Source organism: Dendrobium catenatum, unplaced genomic scaffold, assembly GCF_001605985.2.
Source record: "Dendrobium catenatum unplaced genomic scaffold, ASM160598v2 fragScaff_scaffold_186, whole genome shotgun sequence".
Taxonomy (NCBI): domain Eukaryota; kingdom Viridiplantae; phylum Streptophyta; class Magnoliopsida; order Asparagales; family Orchidaceae; genus Dendrobium; species Dendrobium catenatum.
The window spans coordinates 235,965-259,250 of record NW_021318648.1 but is presented as its reverse complement, the minus strand read 5'-3'; the positions used below and the strand labels follow the sequence as shown (position 1 = coordinate 259,250).

At 37.5% G+C, this 23,286-nt stretch overlaps 1 protein-coding gene across 6 annotated transcripts in view; it reads left to right on the top strand.

The window, feature by feature from the left end:
- Positions 1-23,286, top strand: part of LOC110096282 — an 88,114-nt gene that overhangs the window by 61,090 nt on the left and 3,738 nt on the right. For all 6 annotated transcript variants that reach the window (XM_020822147.2, XM_028692907.1, XM_028692906.1 and 3 more), the window contains 8 exons: positions 5,364-5,639; positions 7,001-7,066; positions 7,151-7,282; positions 7,405-8,238; positions 8,935-9,215; positions 17,521-17,774; positions 18,501-18,739; positions 19,041-19,232. In XM_020822147.2, coding sequence (XP_020677806.1) covers positions 5,364-5,639; positions 7,001-7,066; positions 7,151-7,282; positions 7,405-8,238; positions 8,935-9,215; positions 17,521-17,774; positions 18,501-18,739; positions 19,041-19,232 — 2,274 coding nt within the window. The remainder of the gene's footprint in view (positions 1-5,363; positions 5,640-7,000; positions 7,067-7,150; positions 7,283-7,404; positions 8,239-8,934; positions 9,216-17,520; positions 17,775-18,500; positions 18,740-19,040; positions 19,233-23,286) is intronic.

The window sequence follows — 23,286 nt, the reverse complement described above, 5'->3', positions numbered from 1 at the left end:
TTAGGTGTTCGGTAGTAATTCCGAAATGCTATGGTTTAAACATTGTATCTTCAGAAATTCTTTCAACAAGTGAAAATTCTTCAAATGATAAGACAGAGAAGTTGATAAAATGGAAAAGAAACCCTTCAAAACATTTAATAAAAAAAAAATCAATCGTAAATAATGCAAACCAAAAACCCTAAAATAAAGGCAGAAGTATCTATTCTATTAGTAATTGAAGCTCTTCTTTGCAGTATCTTCTTGATTTTGACTCTGCTATTTGTGAGTAGTCACCATTATGTGCCGTAAGAAGATGAAGCATTCAATCACTGCATTTGTTCGCGTCTACTCAGGAAGGTCCCTTGGATGAGCTTAAGCAATCAAACAAATAGTTAGGGACGTACATGAAACATCATTCAATGTCAGGATCTTGATGTAATTTTTTAAAAAATATAGATTCACATGAAGCGCCTCTTATATATATAGAGAGAGAGATTACTTGTGTTTATGCAGATTTAGGCTTTGTTTGGGATGGCTTTCTTACTACTTCTTAAAGCAGCTTTCGAGTACAAAAATTTTAATTTTTATATTGAAAAGCTACTTTAAAAAGTAGTAAGAAAGTCATCCCAAACGAAGCCTTAAATGCCAGTGGTTGAAAGTAGTGGGAGGGGACTTACATGAAAGTAAAAAGTAATGAAAATAACGTGGAGCACATGATCATGTATAGGAAGTGACTTCATGAGAAAGAAATGATGCAAAGATGGGTTTGGAAATACAAAATGTTGGCCTGTTGGGTACATGAGAGTATGTTTTGGAAGGGATTTTGCATGAGATTGAGGGAAGAATGAACATGGTTGAGGGTTTTTCTCTATTGAGTTCATTAGTGTGTTTTGGCATTAGAATATGATAATATGCTGAACCTGATGTTATTTTAAGTTGCTATATTGATGATTGTGACTGGCTTTTAGTTTTTGTTGGTTTTGTTAGCTTGTATGGATTTCTTAATAGCATAAAATGGACTTGTTTGAAATATCTAAAATTAAAGAGGCACTTTTATGGTTCTAATTAAGTAGCCAGTTAATGCGAGTATTCACGGAGAATGATGTGGGATTACATGAGAATCTTCAACATACAGATTGCACCACGCTCCTTAAGTTTCTTATTTGCACAAAAAGGCATTTCATAAATCATCAAAACTATTTCTTTATTTCATTTAATATATATCTTTTTTTATTTTTTTTATTTTGCTAGTGTTTCTTAGAGGAAGTGACGCACCTGGAGTCGTTGTCTAAGAGCTTTTTAGGTTCTTATTAGCTTTGTCATGGAGTTTAATTTCTCGAGTGTGGGAAAGATTTATTAGCCTTCCGAAATAATTATAACAATAGAGATAAAACAAAGGGTTGATAACTTTAGTTGATAGAACAGATTGCATGGCATTCATTGCAAATGGTCTAAAATGGGTTAAAAGCTGTAAGATTCCCAGTCTTTCAAATTTCAGATATTATCTAGCTAAAATTGAGTGCAATTCATTCTCTGGACGTAAATAGAACTACTTATAGGCATGGTTTAAAATTGCGCAATATGAGGCTCGCCTTGAGGCCCGCCTTTGCGCAATTCCAGTAAAAAACACCTCGATGCTTACGCCTCGAGTTTTTGTTATGAGGCTTGCGCCTCAACTTAGTTCAGGCCCGCCTCGCCTCACTGGCATGAGGCTTACGCCTCACCCTATAAATACTAAAACTTACATAAATCTTGAAGTAAATGCCCAACATTGGACTCTATAGGAGAGGAGGAAGGGGAGAGAGCAGTTCATCATAATGATGATTCAAATGAAGAACCCCTTAGTGATGACAGTGCCAATGACTTATGAGTTCTTATGTGATATGTCATTGCTATTTATTTTTAGAAATTGGAATTATATGCTAATGAAAAGAATACTGGGACTTGGGAAAGATAGAATTTTGAGTTGAACTATATTTCATGTTGTCTTATTATTGGGATATTTTGATTTCACTTCATATCTTATGTTTTTTTATGTTTTATATTATTCACTCATTAGTATATAAAAAATTTATCATTTTATGTTTACGCAATCTTTTGATTTTGAGGTTTACGCCTCAAAAAGCCTTGAGGCTTACGCCTCGCCTCACGAATGAAAAACGCCTCAATACTGATGTAGACACAATAAAGAAACAGACGCAATGGATAGAACTTAAAACAAACTTTATTAAAATAAAGATGGACAACTAAAACTTGACAAACACGACAAGAAATTGATGTAATACCACTAGGAGTTACAATTAGAAATTTAAAAGAGAATTGGTTAAAGTATGGCTCATTTAATTTAAAGCGATCACATACAAATGAGTAAAGGATTTTGAAATTTTCAACTTGCTTAGGCTCAAAGATATGCAATAGAGATTAACTGAATCAATTCATTCAAAGTTCAAGGAGAATTTAAATGCAAAGTACAAATAACAAAAACCCAACGTTTAACAACGAGAATTTCACCTCGTGGCCGTCTCACTCAAATATTGGTAGGCTTTTAGCGGAGATAGAAGATCCAAGCGATGAAGGATATTACCACTAGAGAGAAGGCGCCGAAGAACTTCGTCGGAGGAAAGGTAGCCGGTGGGGAGGGATGTCGTAAGTGGCCGTCGAGGCTCCAATTGTACTTTGAAAATTGTCGGTCGTAGATGCTTGCAAGGATCAGGACGACTCTCTCCAAGTATTCTTCCACGGTGGTTTCGTCTTCAAATCCTACGTCGAAGCACGGAGATCGTAGGATGTTGATGCTTCCGTCGGCGTTGAACACAAGACCCCACTCAAGTTCGGGATCCGCCATTCAACATTGAAGAGAATCGGGGAGAGGGGTGTCGTCTTCTCCTTTCCTTGCTGAAATTTCCCAAGAGAGGGAGTGAGGAGGTGGTCGGCCAAAACAGGGAAGGAAGGGGGCGGGTGGATGGGGTGAGGGAAATTAGGTTAAGGAAGGGGAAGAGGGGAATTACACAAATCTGAAATTAATTTCAGAATTTGTGTAAATTGGAGGGAAGAAAATTTGAAATTGATTTCAAATTATCAAGAGGATTAAGGGGCAATTAATGGGCATTAATGTGGCCCATTAAGGAGGAGGCCGGCGGCTTAATAGAGAGAGGGAGCATGTGAATTCAAAAACCTGAAATTTGATTTAGATTTTTGAACAAAATTGGAGGGGGATTAATTTGAAATTGATTTCAAATTAATGGGATAATTAATGCATTAGTTGGTGGCATAAAGGAGGGCCCATCCAAGGTGGCCGGCGGCTTCATGGGGGAGGGATTTTGTGTGGGGAGCAAGTGATTGGTTTCCAAATTGGCTCATGACATTTAGGAATGATTAAAATGAAATCCTTTGAATTTCGTTATGAAACGGATTTAAAACTTTCATAATTTGGAAGTTCCAAATTTGGAAAGTTTTCGAAATTCAAATCTTGAATTTCGAAATTAGCCGTTATAGGGAATGGGGAAAGAGGAGGTCGGTGATGAAGAGGTTTACCGGCGGCAAGGGGAGGGTGGGGTGGCCGACGGCTTAGGATGGCCTAGGGCCGGCGGGTTTTGGGGAGAAAGAAGAAGTGCGGGATGAAGGGGATAAACCACGAGTCACGGACTCTTCCAATGACTGGTGGGTGTTGCTTTTGGCCCTCACCTTGGGCTTTCTCTCGCACTTCTCTCTAGCTCTCATGCAAGAAGAGTAAGAAGAAACAAAATCAAAAATTTCATTCAATAATTCATTAACCTCCAAATGATACAAGAGACCACTATATATAGGTCTCAACTCATACAAAGCGAAAGTACTAAATTGCCCTCTGGACTACAATAATAAAATAACTCCCCACAGAGGTAAAATGAGAAAAACAGTAAATAAAACAAGGCAATAATAAAATACATCATGACATCTAAATCAAAAGTAGAGGCGCTGAATCGTGGTCGTCTATCTGCGGTTTCGCCGGCGATAAACATGTCGGTAGCATCTGTCGATGTCCTCATCAGAAATACTAGGAGATTTTTTTAAGGAAATAAAGAAAATTAAAAAAGAAAAGCTATCCTCAGACAACCGTTAGAGCGGGTTCCTCACATGCATCGAATAGTAGATTAAATAAGAGAAGTGCATAAGACTAGCAAACCGATGGTCCACCACTGCAAGACTGTCCAAATGCTTCCAAATCAACCAAGACACGACACCCTAAAATTGCTTCACTGTTGAGAAGAAGGATACAGATGGAGTGGCACTTGCGGAGAGACGAAAGTGGTTAGAAGCCCGAGAAGAAAGGTTGGAAAGAGCCCGCAGGATTTCCGGAGGGGATGAGAAAAGAAGGGTGGAAAGAACCCGCAGGATTTCCGAATAAACCCGTAGGTTAATAGCAAATATGCTCACAAATATCAACTCCCTTTCCCTCACAAGTTCATCTCTTATTTATAGGCACTGAAGGGGAATACCAAGAGCCTCATGACTTTAATTTCCATTAGAACTGAAGCTTTATTAGCATAGAAATCCTCCCCATCCATTCGGAAATCAATCCAAACACAGGAACCGAAATAGCAATTGTGGGAAACAAGCAGGTCGCAGGAAACCAAGGGGGCATAGCATCGGGAAAGATCCCAGGTGTGGAAAAACAAAAAATGACCGGAATCCCAAGAGGTAAAGGCTCGGAAAACAGCAACTTATAATGAATTTTAAGCATAGAATTCAGCCCCAAATAAACACAAGCCACGGTTTCCCAAGAGACAAGAAGAAAGGGGAAGGGGAAGGGACAAGGCCACTCCAAAAGTAAATCTTCTTAATGAGGTACCTTTTGAGAATTAAAGAGCTACTAAACTCCAGCTTCAAGCAACTAAAAGAACAAGCTCAACGCCATGTGCTCCAAAACAGCCAACCCGTGAACCATCATCAAAACAGCCAACCTGTGAACCATCAGTAGCCAAGGACCAATCGAGTCAGCAAACCAAAGGTCTACCAAGCCTTACGCACAATCTACCATGATCATTGGATGCTTTCCCATCATTGGATAGCTAAAAAAGAAAATAAAATAAAATATAAAACAAAATATACTATTGTTCAAATAAAAGAAAAGTACAGAAATCCTTGATAGCATCAAATACCCGCAATTTTAAACATTGCTTATAAGCCAAGTAGGATGTCAGATAATTCAACTTGATTTGATATAGGCAATTCTAAATTTATTTATTTAGCCTAACTCGCTATTTTCTTCTGTCGATATTTGGCACTACTACACTTTTTTGTCACATCTTGTCATGGATACGATTATTTACCAATCAGATAACTGGAATTGGTATTTGCTTATAAGCTTCCTTTTCTTCATGAATTAACGTTTTTTAAATCTGCAGATTACAGTTGAAAAAACTATTCTAGAACAAGCTAGCAGCAGATATGAACTTCAAGGGGAATATGTGTTGCCTGGAACACGTGATAGGTATTCCAATGAAAATAAAGGTGTTGCTTTACTTAAGAGAGCTATGGCTGGGCATTTTGGCAGTGTGATTTCATCAATGGGGAGATGGCGTATGAGACTAGAAGTTCCAGGTGCTGAAGTTTCTGAAATGCTTCCACTTGCGAGGCTCCTTTCTCGAAGTACAGACCCTGCTGTTCAGTCTAGATCAAAGGTTATATACTACCTGTTTACATTATGATTGTCAAAATAGATAGCCAGTGGATTATTGGGTTTGAAATAACTATGATTTTAACAAAGTTTCCCTACTGTTTGTTATAGTTGTAATCACAAGGTATATGAAGACTTGAAAATGCCATTTTGGAACACACAAATTTCCTACTACTGTCATATTTATCATCATGAACAAAAATCTAACTCTCAAGTTCAGTTTTCTGATAGGAAGTGGATGCAATTTTAGTAAAATTGGAAAACAGCACAAGAAATTTAGGATGATGAACACAAGATTTTTTTTTTCAAGATATATGAAAGAAAATAGCAAAGATACAGTTGTATCTTCAATTGGAGAGAAAAATTTGGCTCTCCCAAATCTCTTGCTGGCGGCTAGAGCCCTAACAACTTAAAATTTTCTAATTCCAACAAACTCAAAATATAATCCTGAAATCACCCTATTGTTAGCCTTAAATTGGCTCCCATAATTCTCTCCCAAATTAGCTTCTCTAAATAATTCTCTCATATTTGAATTCAAATTAGGTATCTTGCCTTAAATAATTCCCTCTCAGTTATAATTAAATTTTTTCTAAACCATTCCCCTTTGATTAAGAACCTTCATAAACAGTTCCCTCTTCATTAGGAAACTTCCTATTTCCCTCTCAATCAAGTCGGCCATTACAACAATACCTCCCTCCCAAAGACCCACCTTGTCCCCAAGTTTGAAAGATGGCTTCTTCCCCAATTTCCTCATCATCACAAATGGTGAGCACCTAAAGAGTTTAGTCATTACACCTGTGCCCCAATTATTCAAAATTCGAATTTTCAGAATTTGCAATCTTTAAAAATTGAAAATTATAATTCCTTAGTCTTATACAACCATCATAACACAAAATATATTTCCAAATTATATATCCTCATTTTGCTCTTTGTTATGGGCCTTGTTTAGCACTTGCTTCCTTCTTGCTTCAGGCTATTGTACTTGGTCCAGTTCTCCTCGTTGAACTTCTGATGCCTCATCTTCTTCCAACTTTCTTAGAAATTAAAGGAAGTACCGCCACAAAAAATAGCTAAGCAGAAAGGCCACTAGGAATATTTTCTATAGTTGGTTCGCCTTTCATTTTTTCCTTCACTTTCCAGTTGAGATGTTTATAATCTTCCTTTATTGGTTAGGCCCAATTTAGTAACCAATCATGTTTCACTTTTATGGATGCAGTGCATGTGATATAAAGGTTTTTTTTTTGTCTCAAAGATATGTCTACTTGCATCTGTCAATAAGTAAAAAAAGAAAAATAAGTAATTGCTTTATATGCTTTATAAGTTTCTCATTTGGTTTGATTGTGTTCTTTTTTCTGTTTTTGGCAGGAGTTTTTTATGCACTGTCTTCAATCTGATGGATTTCATGCTGAGGGCCTTCGTGATCTGCTTGAGGTATATAATAATATGATTCTGTATCTGTACATTGATTTAAGCAGAAAAATATCTATGCTTTAATTTTAATGACTAATTTTATAGGAAATACAAAACCATTATAAGTGGTCAGAAGATAATATCCTTGAAGATGTTACACTCCCGGGATTAGCTGAATTTAGGGGTCATTGGCGCGGTTCTCTTGATGCCAGTGGAGGTGGAAATGGGGATACAATGGTAAGTTTTGATAAGAACTTGCTATTAAAATATACCTCGTAAATCCATCCATTCATCTCTCACTTTGTTGAGTTGTCATTGTAAGTGACCAAATGGATACTTTCAATTATCACTTTACACAGGCAGACTTTGACTTTAGTGGAGAAGATTGGGAGTGGGGAACTTACAAGTCTCAGCGTATCATAGCTTCCGGTGCATACAGCAATAATAATGGTTTGCGCCTTGAGAAATTGTTCATCCAAAAAGAGAATGCAACTCTTCATGCAGATGGAACCTTGTTGGGACCAGTGTCAAATCTTCATTTTGCCGTTCTTAATTTTCCTGTTAGTCTAGTTCCAACTTTGGTTCAGATTATCGAGTCCTCAACTGCAGATGCAGTACATCCCTTGCGGCAAGTATTGTTACCCATCAAAGGTATCTTGCACATGGAAGGAGATCTTAGAGGAAACCTCGCAAAGCCCGAATGTGATGTTCAGATAAGGCTCCTAGATGGTGCTATTGGCGGCATCGATCTTGGACGAGCTGAGATTGTTGCTTCTGCTACAGAAAATAGTAGATTCTTGTTTAATGCCCACTTTGAACCTGTAATTCAAAGCGGTCATGTTCATATTCAAGGTAGCATTCCTGTGACTTACAGCCAGGATGATTCAGCAGATGCAATTGACAATGAAGGGGATGTTTCAGTTGGTTCTTTGAGGAATCCTATCTGGTTAAAAGAAAACGAAAGAGGTTCCTCAGATGAAACTAGTGAGAAGAAGGTTAGCAGAGAAAAACATGAAGAGGGTTGGAATATTCAGTTAGCTGTAGCTGAAAGCCTCAAAGATTTGAACTGGAATCTGCTAGATGCTGGCGAGGTGAGAATAAATGCAAATATTAAGGATGGTGGAATGATGCTGTTAACGGCCCTGTCTCCATATGCCAACTGGCTCCATGGGTTTGCTGATATTGACCTACAGGTAGGCCTGATAATAGCATACTACTTGATGCCTTGGATTTATTTTTTGATGTGCTTTTTTATACTTTTTAAAATGATTTATCGGATTACAGCATGCAATTGGTGCTATGATGATATCTGGTGGGTATTGGTGTTGTAAGAAATATTATTAATTGAGTAAAAGTCCAAAATAGCCCCCCGACTATTAGTAAATGCCAAATTTAATCCGGGACTATTAAAAAATATCCTAGTTTGGTCCCAATGTCAAAAAATAACAGTTAAAGTCAATAATAGTTAAATGTGAGGGCTTTTTTGGTATTATTATGTATATGAGATTATTATTATTATTATTATTATTTTGTTATTTATCATATTAAAATAAATATAAAAATTATAATGGAAGTTAACCAAATGATTTTTGTATTTATTTTGATATGATAAATGACAAAATGTATAAAAATAATAATGTAATATCACATGCACTCTAATACCCAAAATACCCTCACGCATATCTATTGCGGTGAGCTTTAAGTATTACTTTTGGCCTTGGGACAAAATTTTGATATTTTTTAATAGTCCGGGGATTAAATTAGGGCACTATTAAAGTTTGGAACTAAATTGGGCATTTACTAATAGTCGGGAAATTATTTTGGGCTTTTAATCTTTTTTAATATTAAATGTTAGCTCTACTTATAATATTGTTTTATTCATGACAAAGGTTACAGGCTCTGTTGAACAGCCCATTGTGGATGGATCTGCATCATTTCACAGAGCAACTGTCTCTTCACCTGCATTATGGAAGCCACTAACTAATTTTGGAGGTACCGTTCACGTTATATCAAACAGGATATGCATCAGTTCTGTGGAAGGCAGGGTGAGTAGGAAGGGAAAGCTATCGCTCAAAGGGAATTTGCCTCTCAAGCCAACCCAATCATTTGTTACAGATAAGATAGAGCTTAAATGTGATTTCCTGGAAGTGCGGATGAAAAATTTTTTCAGGTTCTAAAATGCTTTTAACAAGATAAATTTCCTAAAGAAAATGCATTTTCCTTTAAAGTATTCCTATAAATATATGCACACGCACAAAAACATCCCAAATTAGTCCCCAGACTATTCTTGTGGGTTGATTTAGTCCTAGGGTATCACAGTTGTTGACTCCTATGTGCAAAAACACACAAAACTAGGTGAAATTGATGCATGTTGCATCACTTGAAAGTCAAATGACCTCCAATCTCCAAATAGACTGCGCCATTGTGATCAGAGTGTCATATTCGCCTAAATGGGAACCCCTCCCCATCAAATCGAACGGAATCGATCAAAAGGGACAACCGACACCCGAAATTGACGAGCAACGTTGCCCAAATGACGTCTGATTGTGACACGGACTACGTCGTCACGTTTGGAACTCCAACAATATCCAAAATCAACTGTAATCTTGCCCAACTGACTTCGTCCGACGAAATCTTCAATGCCCAAGAATGACCATAAATTTGTTCAATTAAAATTGCGCAGGAAAATCGTCGCCAAATCCAAGGCAGCAATGCGTAAATCGAGGAAATTGATGCACAAAGTGTCACGACCCGGCCCGGTTAGCTCGCGTTGGCGAGGCGGGAACAGAGGTCGGACGGTAGGTCAAGTATCTAAATTCCTAAATCTATCAATTCCCTAAATAAATCTCCAATATATTTTGAAAGAGCCACTATAACAATAAAGTTTGAAATCACATAAACATATAAGCAAACATATAAAGTTGCCCAAACAACGTCCGATCGGCAAACGGACCGTGTCGTCGCATTCGGAATGTTTGCAATATCCATAATCAACTGTAATCTTACATAATGGAATTCGTTCGACGAAATCGACGTGGATCCTGAGGCAACAACACAAGAATTGAGGAAAATTCACGCAAATCTGGCAATTTTGAAGAATTGACTCGTTTCTGTCATTTCAGAGTTTAATGATAATAATAATAATCCATTATTATTATTATTATTATTATTAAATTAAAAAATAAAATAAAATCAAATCAAAACTTAATTTCTTTGTTCTGTAAAAAATTGATGCATGCAAATTTCAGTTTATTTTTGTTTTTTATTGTAATTTGAATACTATAGTTTTTTTTTATACTATTCTATGATGGAAAACATCCAATGATCATTAGTAGGTAGTGCTTCGGCTTGGCAAACTCTTGGTGTGCTAGCTATTTTGGTTCTTTGGTCTTTAGGCTACTGGTTGATTCTCGGGTTGGGCTTGGCTGCTCGGTTTTGGGATGTGGTTTGTTGGGAGCTGCTTTGTTCTAGCTCATTAATGTTTGATCTGATATTTTAGCTCATTATTATGAAAAGTTATTTCTCTTTTTAGCTCATTATGTGGAGTGGAATCTTGCCATTTCTCCTTCTCTTTGGCTCTTCGGTTTTCCCTGTCTGGCTGCCTGTTCTGGTTCCCCTGGCTGTTGTTCCAGCTCCCCTGGCCGTCCGTTCCTTCCCCCTTGGCTGCCTTTTTCCGATTTTTTGTGTGGTTGTTCGGGTGCTGTATCTTGATTGAATTATGGTCTTCCATTTCCCCTTTTACCTGATTGGTTCGGTTGTAGGTGGCTTGGCCGTTTGGCTGCCCCCTTTTCTCCTATAAATTTGAGATGTTTTGAAGCATTAAAGGTTGTTGATTATTTGAGCAAAGTCTCTTAAAAAACCTGAGAGTTTCTTCTTTGGAAAAGTTGAGAGCTTGCTCCATTTCTCTCTTCCTCCCTACTATTTCGTCTTGGACTTCTAACCTCTTTCTTCTCTCCGCAAGTTCCACTCCACTTGTATCTTTCTTCTTGAGCTATTGGAGGTGTTGGTTGGCTGATTTGGTAGCATTTGCCGAAGGAGTTTTGGTGGACGTTAGACCTTGTAGCTATGATGGGCCATTGATTTGCAAGCCCTTATGCACTTCTTTTATATTGCCTACTTTTTTGTTGCATGTGAGAAAACCATTTGCTCGTTGTTCTGAGGGTAGTTGTTTTTATTTTTAATTTTGTTTCGTTTGTTTGGCTTTCGTTTGTTTTGGTGTTTGTTTGGATGTTAGCATTCTAGTTTTTGAATTGAGTTATGTTCTACTAGTTATGGTGTTCTCCTCTCTTGGCTCTTTCTTTCTAGTTGTTGCATTAAAAATCCCGCAAATCTCGTTGTACTGCCTCATGTCTCTTCCCGTGAATCACTGGCCTCAATCGAGCTTCGCTGTCGTTGATAAATTGAGATCGAACTAACCTTCGTTTGCGTTTTATATGCACGATAAGCTCCCGACTACAACCTTCGTTTCCAATCCTGCACACGAGATCTCCCGCCTCTCTTCTTCTTATTCTTGTATGAAAACAGCCCCATTCAAGATCTTGATCCCGTTCATCTACTGCCTCTAATCCCTATATCGAATTCAATATCCCCTCATATTACCTCCTCTGCTCTTCACTCAACATCCTGACTCCAATCCCTCTAAGTCGTGCATCCCATCTACACCCAGGCTTGGCTGAACCCCCTTGTCAGATCATAGGCCCTCTGATACCTCTCCCCTGCACTGAACGACCTCCAGAGCCCATCACCTGTGCCTGTCAAATCAGCCGCTGAACACAACAATCCATCTCTCTGGTCTTTCTCTGTCGCACATGTTGACGAATATTTTCGCATCGATTCGACCCCGATTGAGCCCGACAAAGCTCGATCGCGCCCGATCAACTCAATTGATCGTCGTCGAGGCTAAATTGACTCAAATTAAACCCCGATTTAATTAAATTAAATCAAATTAATTTAATTTAAATCAAATCAATCCAATTCAAACCCCGTCGAGCGTCGTCGAGTTCAATTCGACGCAATTCGGCACCGATTCGAGTTCAATTTCATGAAATTAGCTTGATCGGAACCAATCGGACCCAAACCGACTCAAATCGGTTTGAGTTGAGTCCAATTTGGGCTCAATTTTCAGCCCTAATTTATCAATTGGGGCTAAATCAAAATTTCAAATCAAATTCCCAAATCAAGGGTTGAGATTTTACATGAGATCTTGCCCTAAATCCTCATTCCACGTGTGAGAAGAGGGATTGGCCCATTTGGGCGGTGCTTTGTGCGCCTCTAAGAGCACGAAAGGGAGAGAGGGAAAGGGAGGATTCGGCTCTCTTTGTGTTGTCCGTCCCGACCAGAGCGAGAGAGGGAGACGGAGAGAGCCTCTCGGCTCTCTGCGTGTGGTTCCGTCCCAGACAGAGGAGCGAGAGAGGGAGAAAGGCAAGAGCCTCTCGGCTCTTGTGCGGCTTCTTCCGATCAGATAGGGGAGGAGCGGCTGGAGGATTTTCAGCCGGACCCATGCATGCTTGTCCGTCCCAAACCAGGCGGGAGTGAGAAGGGAAAGCGGAGGATTTGTCCGCTCCTGTTCTTGCGTCCGACCCAGCAGATAACAAGAAAGAGGGAGATCGGTCACTTGCTTCCTAGCTCCGCCTATTTTCTTCGTGTATGTCCGACCTAGCCGAGAGGAGGGAGTCTTGCGGCCTCATGCGTGCGTCTTGACCAAGAGGGAGTGCCGGCCAACTGCTGTTTTCCCTTTCTTTAGACTGAAAAGGGTTCTCTCTTGCTGCCATTGTTTTCTCCTATCAATTGGAGAGCAAAAATTCCCTCTTGCTGCTGTTGGTAAGCTTCTCCTCCAAAATCTAGGGCAAGGGCATGCTGAAATCAGCCCTTGCTGCAGCCAAGAGAGGATAGGAAGCCTTTACTTCCTTCCAAACCATTTCCGGCGACCACTCGACGAAGAAATCAGCCTCTGGGGGCCTTCAAACAGCAAAATCTGCTGTTTGGAACATTCTTAGACAGAAAACTGCTGTCCGAAATTTTATGATTGAGTCCATAAGGAGATGATATTTTTACCCTCCGGGGTAATATATCGTATTCTTATGCCGTGCCCGATTATAAAATATGCAATCCGTTCGAGGATACAAAAATTCTCCAACAGCACACTACTGATCTCCTCAATCCACCTGCTTGCAAACCGGACAGACCGCTCCTTCACAGCCTCACGCCTCTGCCTCAAGATCTTCCTCCAACTCAAATCCCAACCCCACTTCACGTGTAGCTATGCCGCTATTCACGATCCAGTCGACCCTCCATTCACACGCCTATACTTGATCTAATCAACTACAAGCTATACCCGATCCAACCATGACCCCTCAATCTGACGCCTCACAATCCCGCCACCAAAGCTCCACAGACAACCCAAGCCAAACTCCACGAGCTATCCAACGCAGAAATTTTCTCTCCACTACAGCCACTCAAACTTAAAGCCAGAAATCTAACATACATCTCACACAAACGGGCCCATTCCTCTCCTCCTTATTCCCTCAGCCCACAATATTTTATTGTGCACTTCAAGTAAAAGCCCACTGCAAAGCAGCCCACAAAATCGCTCTCTATAGCCACCATATGCATCCTTCTCCAACAGTAGCCTCTATCCTGCATTCCCTATTATCATTATTAGTTAGTTATTATTATAATAATTATTATTTTTGTTATTAAGTAAAAAGAGAGAGGGAGGGAGAAAAAGAGCCATAAAAAAGAGAATTCTTTTATTAAAGAGAGGAAATAAATTTCGTGCATTTTTTCGATCCTCGTGTTCTTGTTGTCGCCATTGTTCATGATCACGAAGGTATAATGTTTTCCAAACTCAAAAGGCCTTCAGATCCCTCTTTCGGCTCTCGCGGCGCACAAAAAAATCATCTATACCCATTTTTCTTAGCGTTGTAGGAGAGAACCCGGTGTGAACCTTGTGGCGAGGTGGATAAACCCTGTACATGCTTTTCTTAGCGTGGCAAGGATAATTTTTAAGTCCCCCTGTACGAGCTTTAGTGCCTGCGGGGAAAAAACTATGCATTTTAAATAGGTACCCGCGAAGACCCATACATACATTTCTTGGCATTGTGTGATTAAAGGCTATGGCCGCAGCGTCTCCCATCACTTACCGTACACGCCTTTTTTGGCTTGGTGGGGATTCTCAGACTTTTGAAATTTTTCCTAAAAGGTGAGACGCCGGGAGGTTGCTAAATTTTTCAGTAAAACAGAGGACCTGAACTTGAATAAAAGGACCACAGTGAACCAAACTTGAATAATTAATAGAGAACTGAACTTGTAAATTGAACCACAGGGAATCAGATGTAATTCCTAATACAAAATTGTAATTTGCAAGACAACAAATAAGGTGTAACAAACACAGCAACCCGCTTCCAAGCAAAGGAAAATGGAACATATAATGACACGCTTACAGTCAACAACATAAAGTTGTTATGTCAACTAAAATGCAAATATCAGCAAGCAAATTCACTATGCAAGCCACAAGCTATCTTCAAAGACAGTGAGTGTAATATCAGTTTTTGCTCCAGGTTCGTCCGGACGAAGTCGGATCGTCCGGGACGATCGGTACAGGTTGTGCAGAGAAAATATCCGTCTCGTCTCGGGTCGGGTCGTGACAGTGAGAAACTTGTGATATTTGACATTACTCGTGCACAAGAAATGACCAATGAAAATTGTAGGGAATATGATGATATGCTTAAAAACGACAGCATGAAACCTTCAATAGATTCTACTTCTCATTTATAATGATTGTATAAGTTGGAATGTAAATGCCAATAAACAATGATGGCAGTTTTACCATGCATATTATACGCCACCCTATAAACACTCAAGAAGCATGTGGTGAATATAGTGACAATTCCCTGTGAAAAAGAGCAATAGATCTACAATGAATGCAAGCAGTGGTAAAGGACCCATCCTCCACACAGTGAGCGGTCATGCTTGTAAGCAACATTGGAAGACTTATGCTTAGTGTTGCTTATTATAATGCACACAATAGCCCTTATCTGCGAGCAATGTTGAAGGATGTTGTGTTGGACATAGTTCACATCATCATGCAACGAACAATGAAGGTAGTGATTTGCCAACCAATACGCATAGGGAGATGTGCGATGAATATAGTACATCCAACAGTCAATGTTATTTTGCAAAGAAATACACCAAAATCCTGCAAATGATGATAGCCTACACGCAATGATTACAAAGTTGCCCTCATAGTCAACGTCGATTAAATAACTAGCAAATGCATAAGCCCCCAGTAGGCAAAGAAAGTTAACATGCAATGAATGCAATGGGTGGCTCAGGATAAAGCATAGTTCTCATGCAAACAATGATAAAAGAGTTGCAATACACATACTACCTACAAGCAACAATCAAAAACCCACAATAAATTCCAACACTTACAAGCCACAGTTGGAAGTTTGGCATGCATACGATAGCTGACCTACGAGTTAAAGAGGCGATGGCAGAAATCTTAAAATGCATACAACGATCATATTTACAAGTAGCAGTGATAGTAGATATGCTACACGTGTGAGTCCCCTGTGAATATAGATACACATGCAACGTACTATTTGCGATCAAGGACCGAAGATCGCATCAAATGCAGAAGAACTGCAACAAATGCAAGTACCCGCGAACTACAGTAGAAGACTCTTCGTATGCGTTACGTGTCATCTACAAGTAAATACTAAAGAACTTCAGCAAATGCAAGCTCCTACGAGCTACTATAGGAGATTCGTTAGTGCACGACAGTCTGCCTGCATAAAGTGGCAAATGATGCAAAATAAAATGCTACGATTCACATGTAAGCAAAATCAGGGAATTAGTAGTAGAAATTGCTAGCCACTGAAGCGTTATGTCACTCCATCGTATCTATAACACTCGTACAAGCAGATAGAAGGCGCCTACAGGCTTCTAAATAGAATGTTGCGCACACCCAAATGATAATCATTCGCACAACTGATAAGTGCCAAATATTTTAAAATGCCCCCATACATACATTGCAACATGCATAATAATATATTCAAATATGTCATTTGGTATTGCAAAATGCATTATGCTATAATAGTATTTTGCATTTACATGCCGACATATTATATATGCATATCGCAAACTGCTGCATTAAATCTGTGTGCAAAATGCAAAAATATTGATATACGTGCATACACCCAAATATGTTGCATATGTCCACTATATTGCATACATACAACCATTATGCAATGCATACCCGTATGGTGCCCCGACGAGCGTGTAAGAGGCACACACGTGACTCCTAAGGATGCTAAACAAGCCAAACATGAACCGTTTGAACCCGATCTTTCTACATAAATGGATAGGATTCGACACGGTTCGAACCATCAAACAAATATATGGTTGCGGTATCGACCGGAATATTTATTTTATACATTATTATTAGGCAGTTAAGGTCTATAACAAAAAAAATAAACCAACATAGGCACAAAGCCGCAAATAACTCGATCCTCTGTCGACAAATAGAAAAGAGTCGACAATGTTTGACCTTGTAAAATAAAATTGCCCATAACAATCCTAATGATGACCATGTTAACAGAAAATCTCAATAGGAGGGGACGACAAACATAAAAATGCCTCACAAATTCTCATGAAAATACAAAACTCAAAAATCACCAAAAGCCTAAGATATTTAAAATTGAAATTAATTATTAAACACTTGAAGCAAAATACATCCACCATCCGTAACAATTTGGGTTGACTACCTCCTCTGACTAAGTAGACCAAGGATCATGATGATTCGGGATGATAGAATCATGGGATTTTGATCGGATTCGTCATCATTCCCTCTACCATCTGCTTTAAGTGGAAGGTGGTCAATTTTTAACTTTAAATATTAAATTTCAAATACCAAATCATGTTACTACTATACACTAGATACTACGCACCTCTACGTATCTGGTTGACGACTAGCCTTAATCAAAACTTCTCTCTCATTATCAGGAGAGGTAATTAACTATAGGGGCTCGCGCCTATAAGAAACCTAAACTCAAATCATAATGTCCTCACAAAATGAGGGCGGAATTTTTGGGTTGTGTCTTATTTAAAACCCAATCTGCCTTCTGAAAATTTGGTTCAAAACTTAACCCTTAAAACTCTCCTCGACAACCCGAAAGAAAGAAAGGGACCGCGGAGAGGCTTGGGCACGAATTTTTGGAGCCCACAACTGTGTTCCAATTTAGTCCTTTAACTATATAAAACTGTTCAAAAATGGTCCGTCATGTCATAATTGTGATATAAAATTGATCTAAATTTAGTCTTAAAGTGGTTGTTTTAGAACAATTTTATATAATCGAGAGACTAAATTGACCATATAAGAATAATTTGGGGACTATTATACACACACATATACACATGGAAACCATTTGTCTTCATCATATAGATTACTTTCTGACTTGTTACAACCATTTTAGTGGTCAAGTTGACAGCCAAATGCAAATTATGGGTTCTATTCTGCAACCAAATATTTCTGGATTTTTTAAGTTGAGCCATGGAGAAGCATACTTACCTCATGACACGGGGAATGGAGAAGTTACTAACAGTGTTGTTTCCAAAAGAACTACCTTTCCTGCTGCTGGTTTCAGCCGTGCAACTGCTTCAGGCCATATATCAAGATTTTTTGGTTCATTGTCTGGTTCCTTACACAGCATATGGCCGGAGCCTGGAGGTTTGCTACCCAATTGATCTACTTATTTTCATTTAAGCTTGGGAAATTTGTGAACTCACTTTTGAAAATTTAGAAAGATGAATGACCAATGCTTATCATGTACAATGGAATGAGAAAACGTTTAAATGTTTATTAAATCTTTATGAAAGTCATGTTAGTCCCTGACAATCTTAAGTGTCCAATTTAATTCCTTTTACTTCTCAAATTCGATTCAAAATAGTTCCCTAACTTCCCAATTTTGATCCAAAATAATTTAAGGACTATTTTAGATATTATTTGAGGATTTAAGAGACTAATTGAACACATTCATTTGTTTCGGATTAAAATGGCCCCATACAAATAATTTAAGAATTATCTTGACCTTTTTTTTTAATTGAATTGATTTATTGCATAAAATGAAGTTTACTAATTAACCAATAAATTTATAATTTTTTGTGTTATGCTTGTGGCAATCCTTTTCTCTTTTTAAATATGTCCTCACCATTAATCCATAATTCTGGCACACCTTTGACTTTACTTTTTCATGCTTGCAAGCTTTTTAAAGAAAAAAGCTACGCTATTTTTTACTCCGGTGAATCATGAATTTTTGAAACTCGTCTGTGTGTAAACTTCATATTTTCACTGGGCATTCATGCAATCAAGTTTTGTTGGTTAAATTTCTTTTTAGTTTCCTTTCTTTGTTATTAAATGGTTTGACAATTGATGTCAACTCTGTCAAATGTGTAGGCAAACATTCCAACGTTGAGGAGAAGTTAGAGGTGGAAAATGCTAATCCAGGGATCGATGCAAGGCTTACTGATCTGAAGTTAGTTCTTGGACCTGAACTAAGGATAGTATACCCCTTAATCCTAAACTTTGCCGTTAGTGGAGAACTTGAGCTTAATGGTATAGCTCGTCCAATGTATGTTAAGCCTAAAGGGATCTTGATGTTTGAAAACGGAGATGTTAATTTAGTTGCTACTCAGGTGCGTTAACAGTTTCAATTCACTTGTATAAGTTAGGCTTCATTTGGGATGGTTTTCTTATTGCTTCTTAAAGCAGCTTTTTAGTTAAAAATTTATTTATTTTATTCTAGAAAGCTACTTTAAGAAACAGTAAGAAAACAGTCCCAAACGAAGCCTTAATTGTTTGCCTATCAAACTAATTGGAAAAAAAAAAAAAGCTCAGCAAAATTTACGACTGTGCATGAGGGAAAAGTAATTGTTACTTTTATTTTTAAAGGTTGCGTTTTGGCGAAGCTGCTTTTTGATTGACTTTTAACCGCAGGTTCGGCTTAAACGTGATCATCTAAATGTTGCCAAGTTTGAGCCTGACCTTGGCCTAGACCCTATTTTAGATTTAATATTGGTGGGATCTGAATGGCAATTCAGGATCCAAGGTCGTGCCAGTTCTTGGCAGGACAATTTAATTGTTACATCAACTCGCTCGGTGGATCAGGATGTTCTCACACCTAGTGAAGTAAGTGAACGATAGTATTTTGTGTCTTTTGCTATTACGAATATGCTAGCTACTTGTTTGTTTGGAAGATTTGCATTTTATGCTGGATGATCCACTGTTACTTTCTGCGCTTTGCTTCTCTGATGCTATAGTTCACCTTGTAATGTGATACACGAGTGTATTGTGCTTATAGTGATCCTCAAATATGACAATGCCGTTTTATTATCTGCATTTTTTTTAGAAAAAGTGCACCTAAATTGGAAATATCAAATCAAGAACAAGTATGATGCACCACAAAATAACTCAACATTAAAATTTATTATGGTTATGTCTAAGTAAGCTTACATCCATGAGAGCTGAGAGATGATTCAATCCACTAACAAAAATTCACAATCGTGATGTATAGTAAATGGATACTTATCAACTCTTTGTAAAATCAAGTATACCCTCACTCAACAAAGAAAAGAGAGCCCCAAGTCTCTAAAGACAATTAAGAGAGTACAACTTAGGCGAGATAACAAAGATAGAGGATTAAATAAATACTAGAAATTTTCGAACTTCATTAGTTCTTCTAATGGTACCTTTGATTTTTCTAGATGATACTTTGAATTCCCAAAACAAATTTCCTGTGATTTCTTTCTCTTTCTTTCTTCTTCTCTCCACTATTTTCTCTTTTGAATTTCTTCTCATCTCCTATTTTATAGCACAAAAGAAATTTGATATCTACCTTACCGGATGATACATATATAAATATTGAGTCAATACCTAACAAGTTTTCTAAAAGGCTGGCTTTGGTGGATTGGTTGGTTTGCCCCACTCTAACCTAGATGTGTCAGAACTAAGTATAGCAAGTGTCTCGCTATTCATGATGGGTAAGGGCAGATGAATCAACTTTTTGTAAAGTTTTCATTGGCAAAAAAGCTTATGTACTTGGTAGGGCTCCCTTTTTTTTAATTATTAGCTTTTGGGGCTTTTAAGTTGTTTAATTCTTAAAGCATTATGAGTATTGCCTTATTTTATAGAAAAACAATCTTGTTTCTGCTGTAATTGAAGATTTAACCTTCTTGGATATTTTTGTAGATAGTTTTAGAAAGATTCCTTGAAGAATTGTAACTTTGTATAAAAATAATTGATAATGGTCTAATTGTATTAAGATAAAATGCTAAACGAGTATATACGTGATAAGGTTCGAGTAGCTCCAATAGCAAATAAGATTAGAGAGTCGCATTAGATGGTTTGGTCACATAAAATGTCGGCTCTCCGATTACTCTGTTAGGAGAGAAGTGTAATAGATTCAGCCTATGTTAAAAAAAAATACAGGTAAATCTAAAAAGGCTTGGTTAGAATGTATTAAAAATAATTTTTTATTAGATTTTAATGAAAATTTAGCTTTTAATAGAACACATTGAATAAAAAAATATTTATGTTGCCAACCCCACATATATAAAGACTTGTTCTTGTTATTGTTGATGTTTTTCTTGATGTTGTTGTATTATATTTTAAGATCAATGCATTTGAAGGTTGGCAAGAAGAAGTCTGATCTTTGTCAAAGATATGGAGATGAAAAGTATATAATGGAAAAGTTCATCTAAAGGAGAAGGGAACTAAAATGACTTGTACGCAAAACTAAAATTCTCTTTGGAAGAGAGGAAGCGTCATTGAAATCAAGGCGCTCGGAGACAGGCTTCTTGAAACCCTAAGTGGAGAAAGTTCACAATCTTTCAATCATTGAGCCTAAAAGGATATACTAGGGTTGTTCATAGGAATAACATGACTTGAATAATTACTTGATAGCCTTTGCATCTCTTAGATAGCAGTCATTTCTCAGTAAGAAGATATACACCCCTAACTAAGATGATGCAGGACCAGCATGGATTTCAATTGAATTATCATTCTGTTTTTTTAATTAGTTTAATTTTTAATCTTATTTTAAGTATCATTAATAATACGGGCATTGGTCAATCTTATTTTAATTGTTGAAACTTTTGGGATTGAACTTTGTTGGGCTATTGTTGGTTTCATCTACTTCTTTGTCTCTGTTGTAGGGACTACAACATGGGACCCTAACTTGTAAGATATTGTATGGGATTTGAGTACTTTTATATGGTAATCTTGATGCTTTCTTTCTAATTTTAGTTTGGAATTTAATTTTTGAAGCATTGACATGCAACGGATTTAGGATAGCTTATGCTGAGGTACATGAGGTATATTTTTGTAGGTCTCCATATAAGATAAAAATGATGCTGTTATGCAACTCTAATATAGTAATTATAAATAAATTAAAACAATTACAATCACCTTTTAGTGCAAAAGATTTTATGAAATTATGTAGAGATCTAGACAACTACAACAATTTTTTTCTTGTAGGAATAACTAAAATGAGGAACTAGAGGATGCGAAACTTTGTTTGAAGTGGAGAAGAATGCATTAAGATCTAATGGTTTTAAAACCTTTCATCAATCTCAGTGAAAAAGATAATAAATGCATGTAAATGAAGAGAAACATTAAGGAATTGAAGATAAGATAGAAGGATAGAAACTAGATCATTGTTGTATAATTTCATTAAACAATTCAGATTGTTGTTTTTATTGGCGTATAAGTAAAACTGAAGTTAGAGAGGCTTTAAAGAAAATGAAGTGTGGAAAAGCTGTTAGACCTGATGATATTCCAATAGAGATGTGGAAATGCTTAGGAGATGAAGGAATTTCTTGGCTTACTAAACTTTTTAATATTATTTTGAAAACTAAAAAGATGTCAGATCAGTGGAGAATGAGTGTGTTAATTCCTATTTTTAAAAATAAAGGTGATTCACAGGAGTGTGCGAATTATAGAGGAATTAAGTTAATGTGTCATACTTTAAAACTATGGGAGCAAGTTATGGAGCATAGGTTGCGACATGATACTAATGTTTCTCAAAATCAATTTGGTTTCATGTCGGGTAGGTCTACTATGGAATCTATACATTTATTGAGAGGTTTGATGGAGAAATATAGAGAGAATAAGGAGGATCTACATATGATATTTACTGATTTAGAGATAGCATATGATAAAGTTCCAAGAGAAGTGCTATGGAGAGTTCTTGAAAAGAAAGGAGTTAATAATGCTTATATTCAAATCATTAAAGATATGTATGCATGAGCTATTACTTGTGTTCAAACACATGGTGGTTTGACCAAGTATTTTTCTATTTCGGTTGGATTACATCAAGGATCAGCCTTAATTCCATATCTTTTTGCTTTATTCATGGATGTTCTCACTAGACATTTGCAAGAGGATGTACCTTGCTGTATGTTTTTTGCTGATGATATTCTTCTTGTTGATAAGACTAGAGAGGGAGTTCAAGGTAAACTTGAATTATGGAGGTCAACTTTAGAGTCTAAAGGTTTTCACTTGAGTAGATCTAAAACTGAATATATGGAGTGTAATTTTAGTAGCAATAGACCTAGTGAGGGGATTGTGACTTTAGGCAATCAAGTCATTAATAAGAGTACACGTTTTAGATATATTGGATCTGTTGTTCAAAGTGATGGTGAAATTAATGGGGATATTATCAGCAGAGTTCAAGTTGGATGGTTGAAGTGGAGGAATGCATCGGGCTTATTGTGCGATAGAAAAGTCCCCCTCAAACTTAAGGGAAAATTCTATAAGATGGTGGTGAGACCTGCAATGCTTTATGGTGCCAAATGTTGGCCTTTAAAAGAGAAGCATAATACTAAGTTAAGTGTTGCAGAGATGAGGATGCTTAGGTGGCTGAGCCGCTTGATCCTTAGAGATAGGATATGAAATGAGCATATATGTGAAAAGGTTGGAGTAGCTCCAGTGGAAGATAAGATTAGAGAGAGTCACCTTAGATGGTTTGGTCATATTAAACGGAGGCCTTCCGATGACCTAGTTAGGAAAGTTGAGGTATTAGATTTGACTTATGCTAAGAAAGTTAGGTAGACCTAAAAAGAGTTGGTTAGAAAATATTAGAAATGATCTTTCTTTATTAGATTTAAATGAGAATTTGATTTTTAACCGGACACAATGGCGAAAAAGGATTCATGTAGCTGACCTCACGTGGTTTGACAAAGGT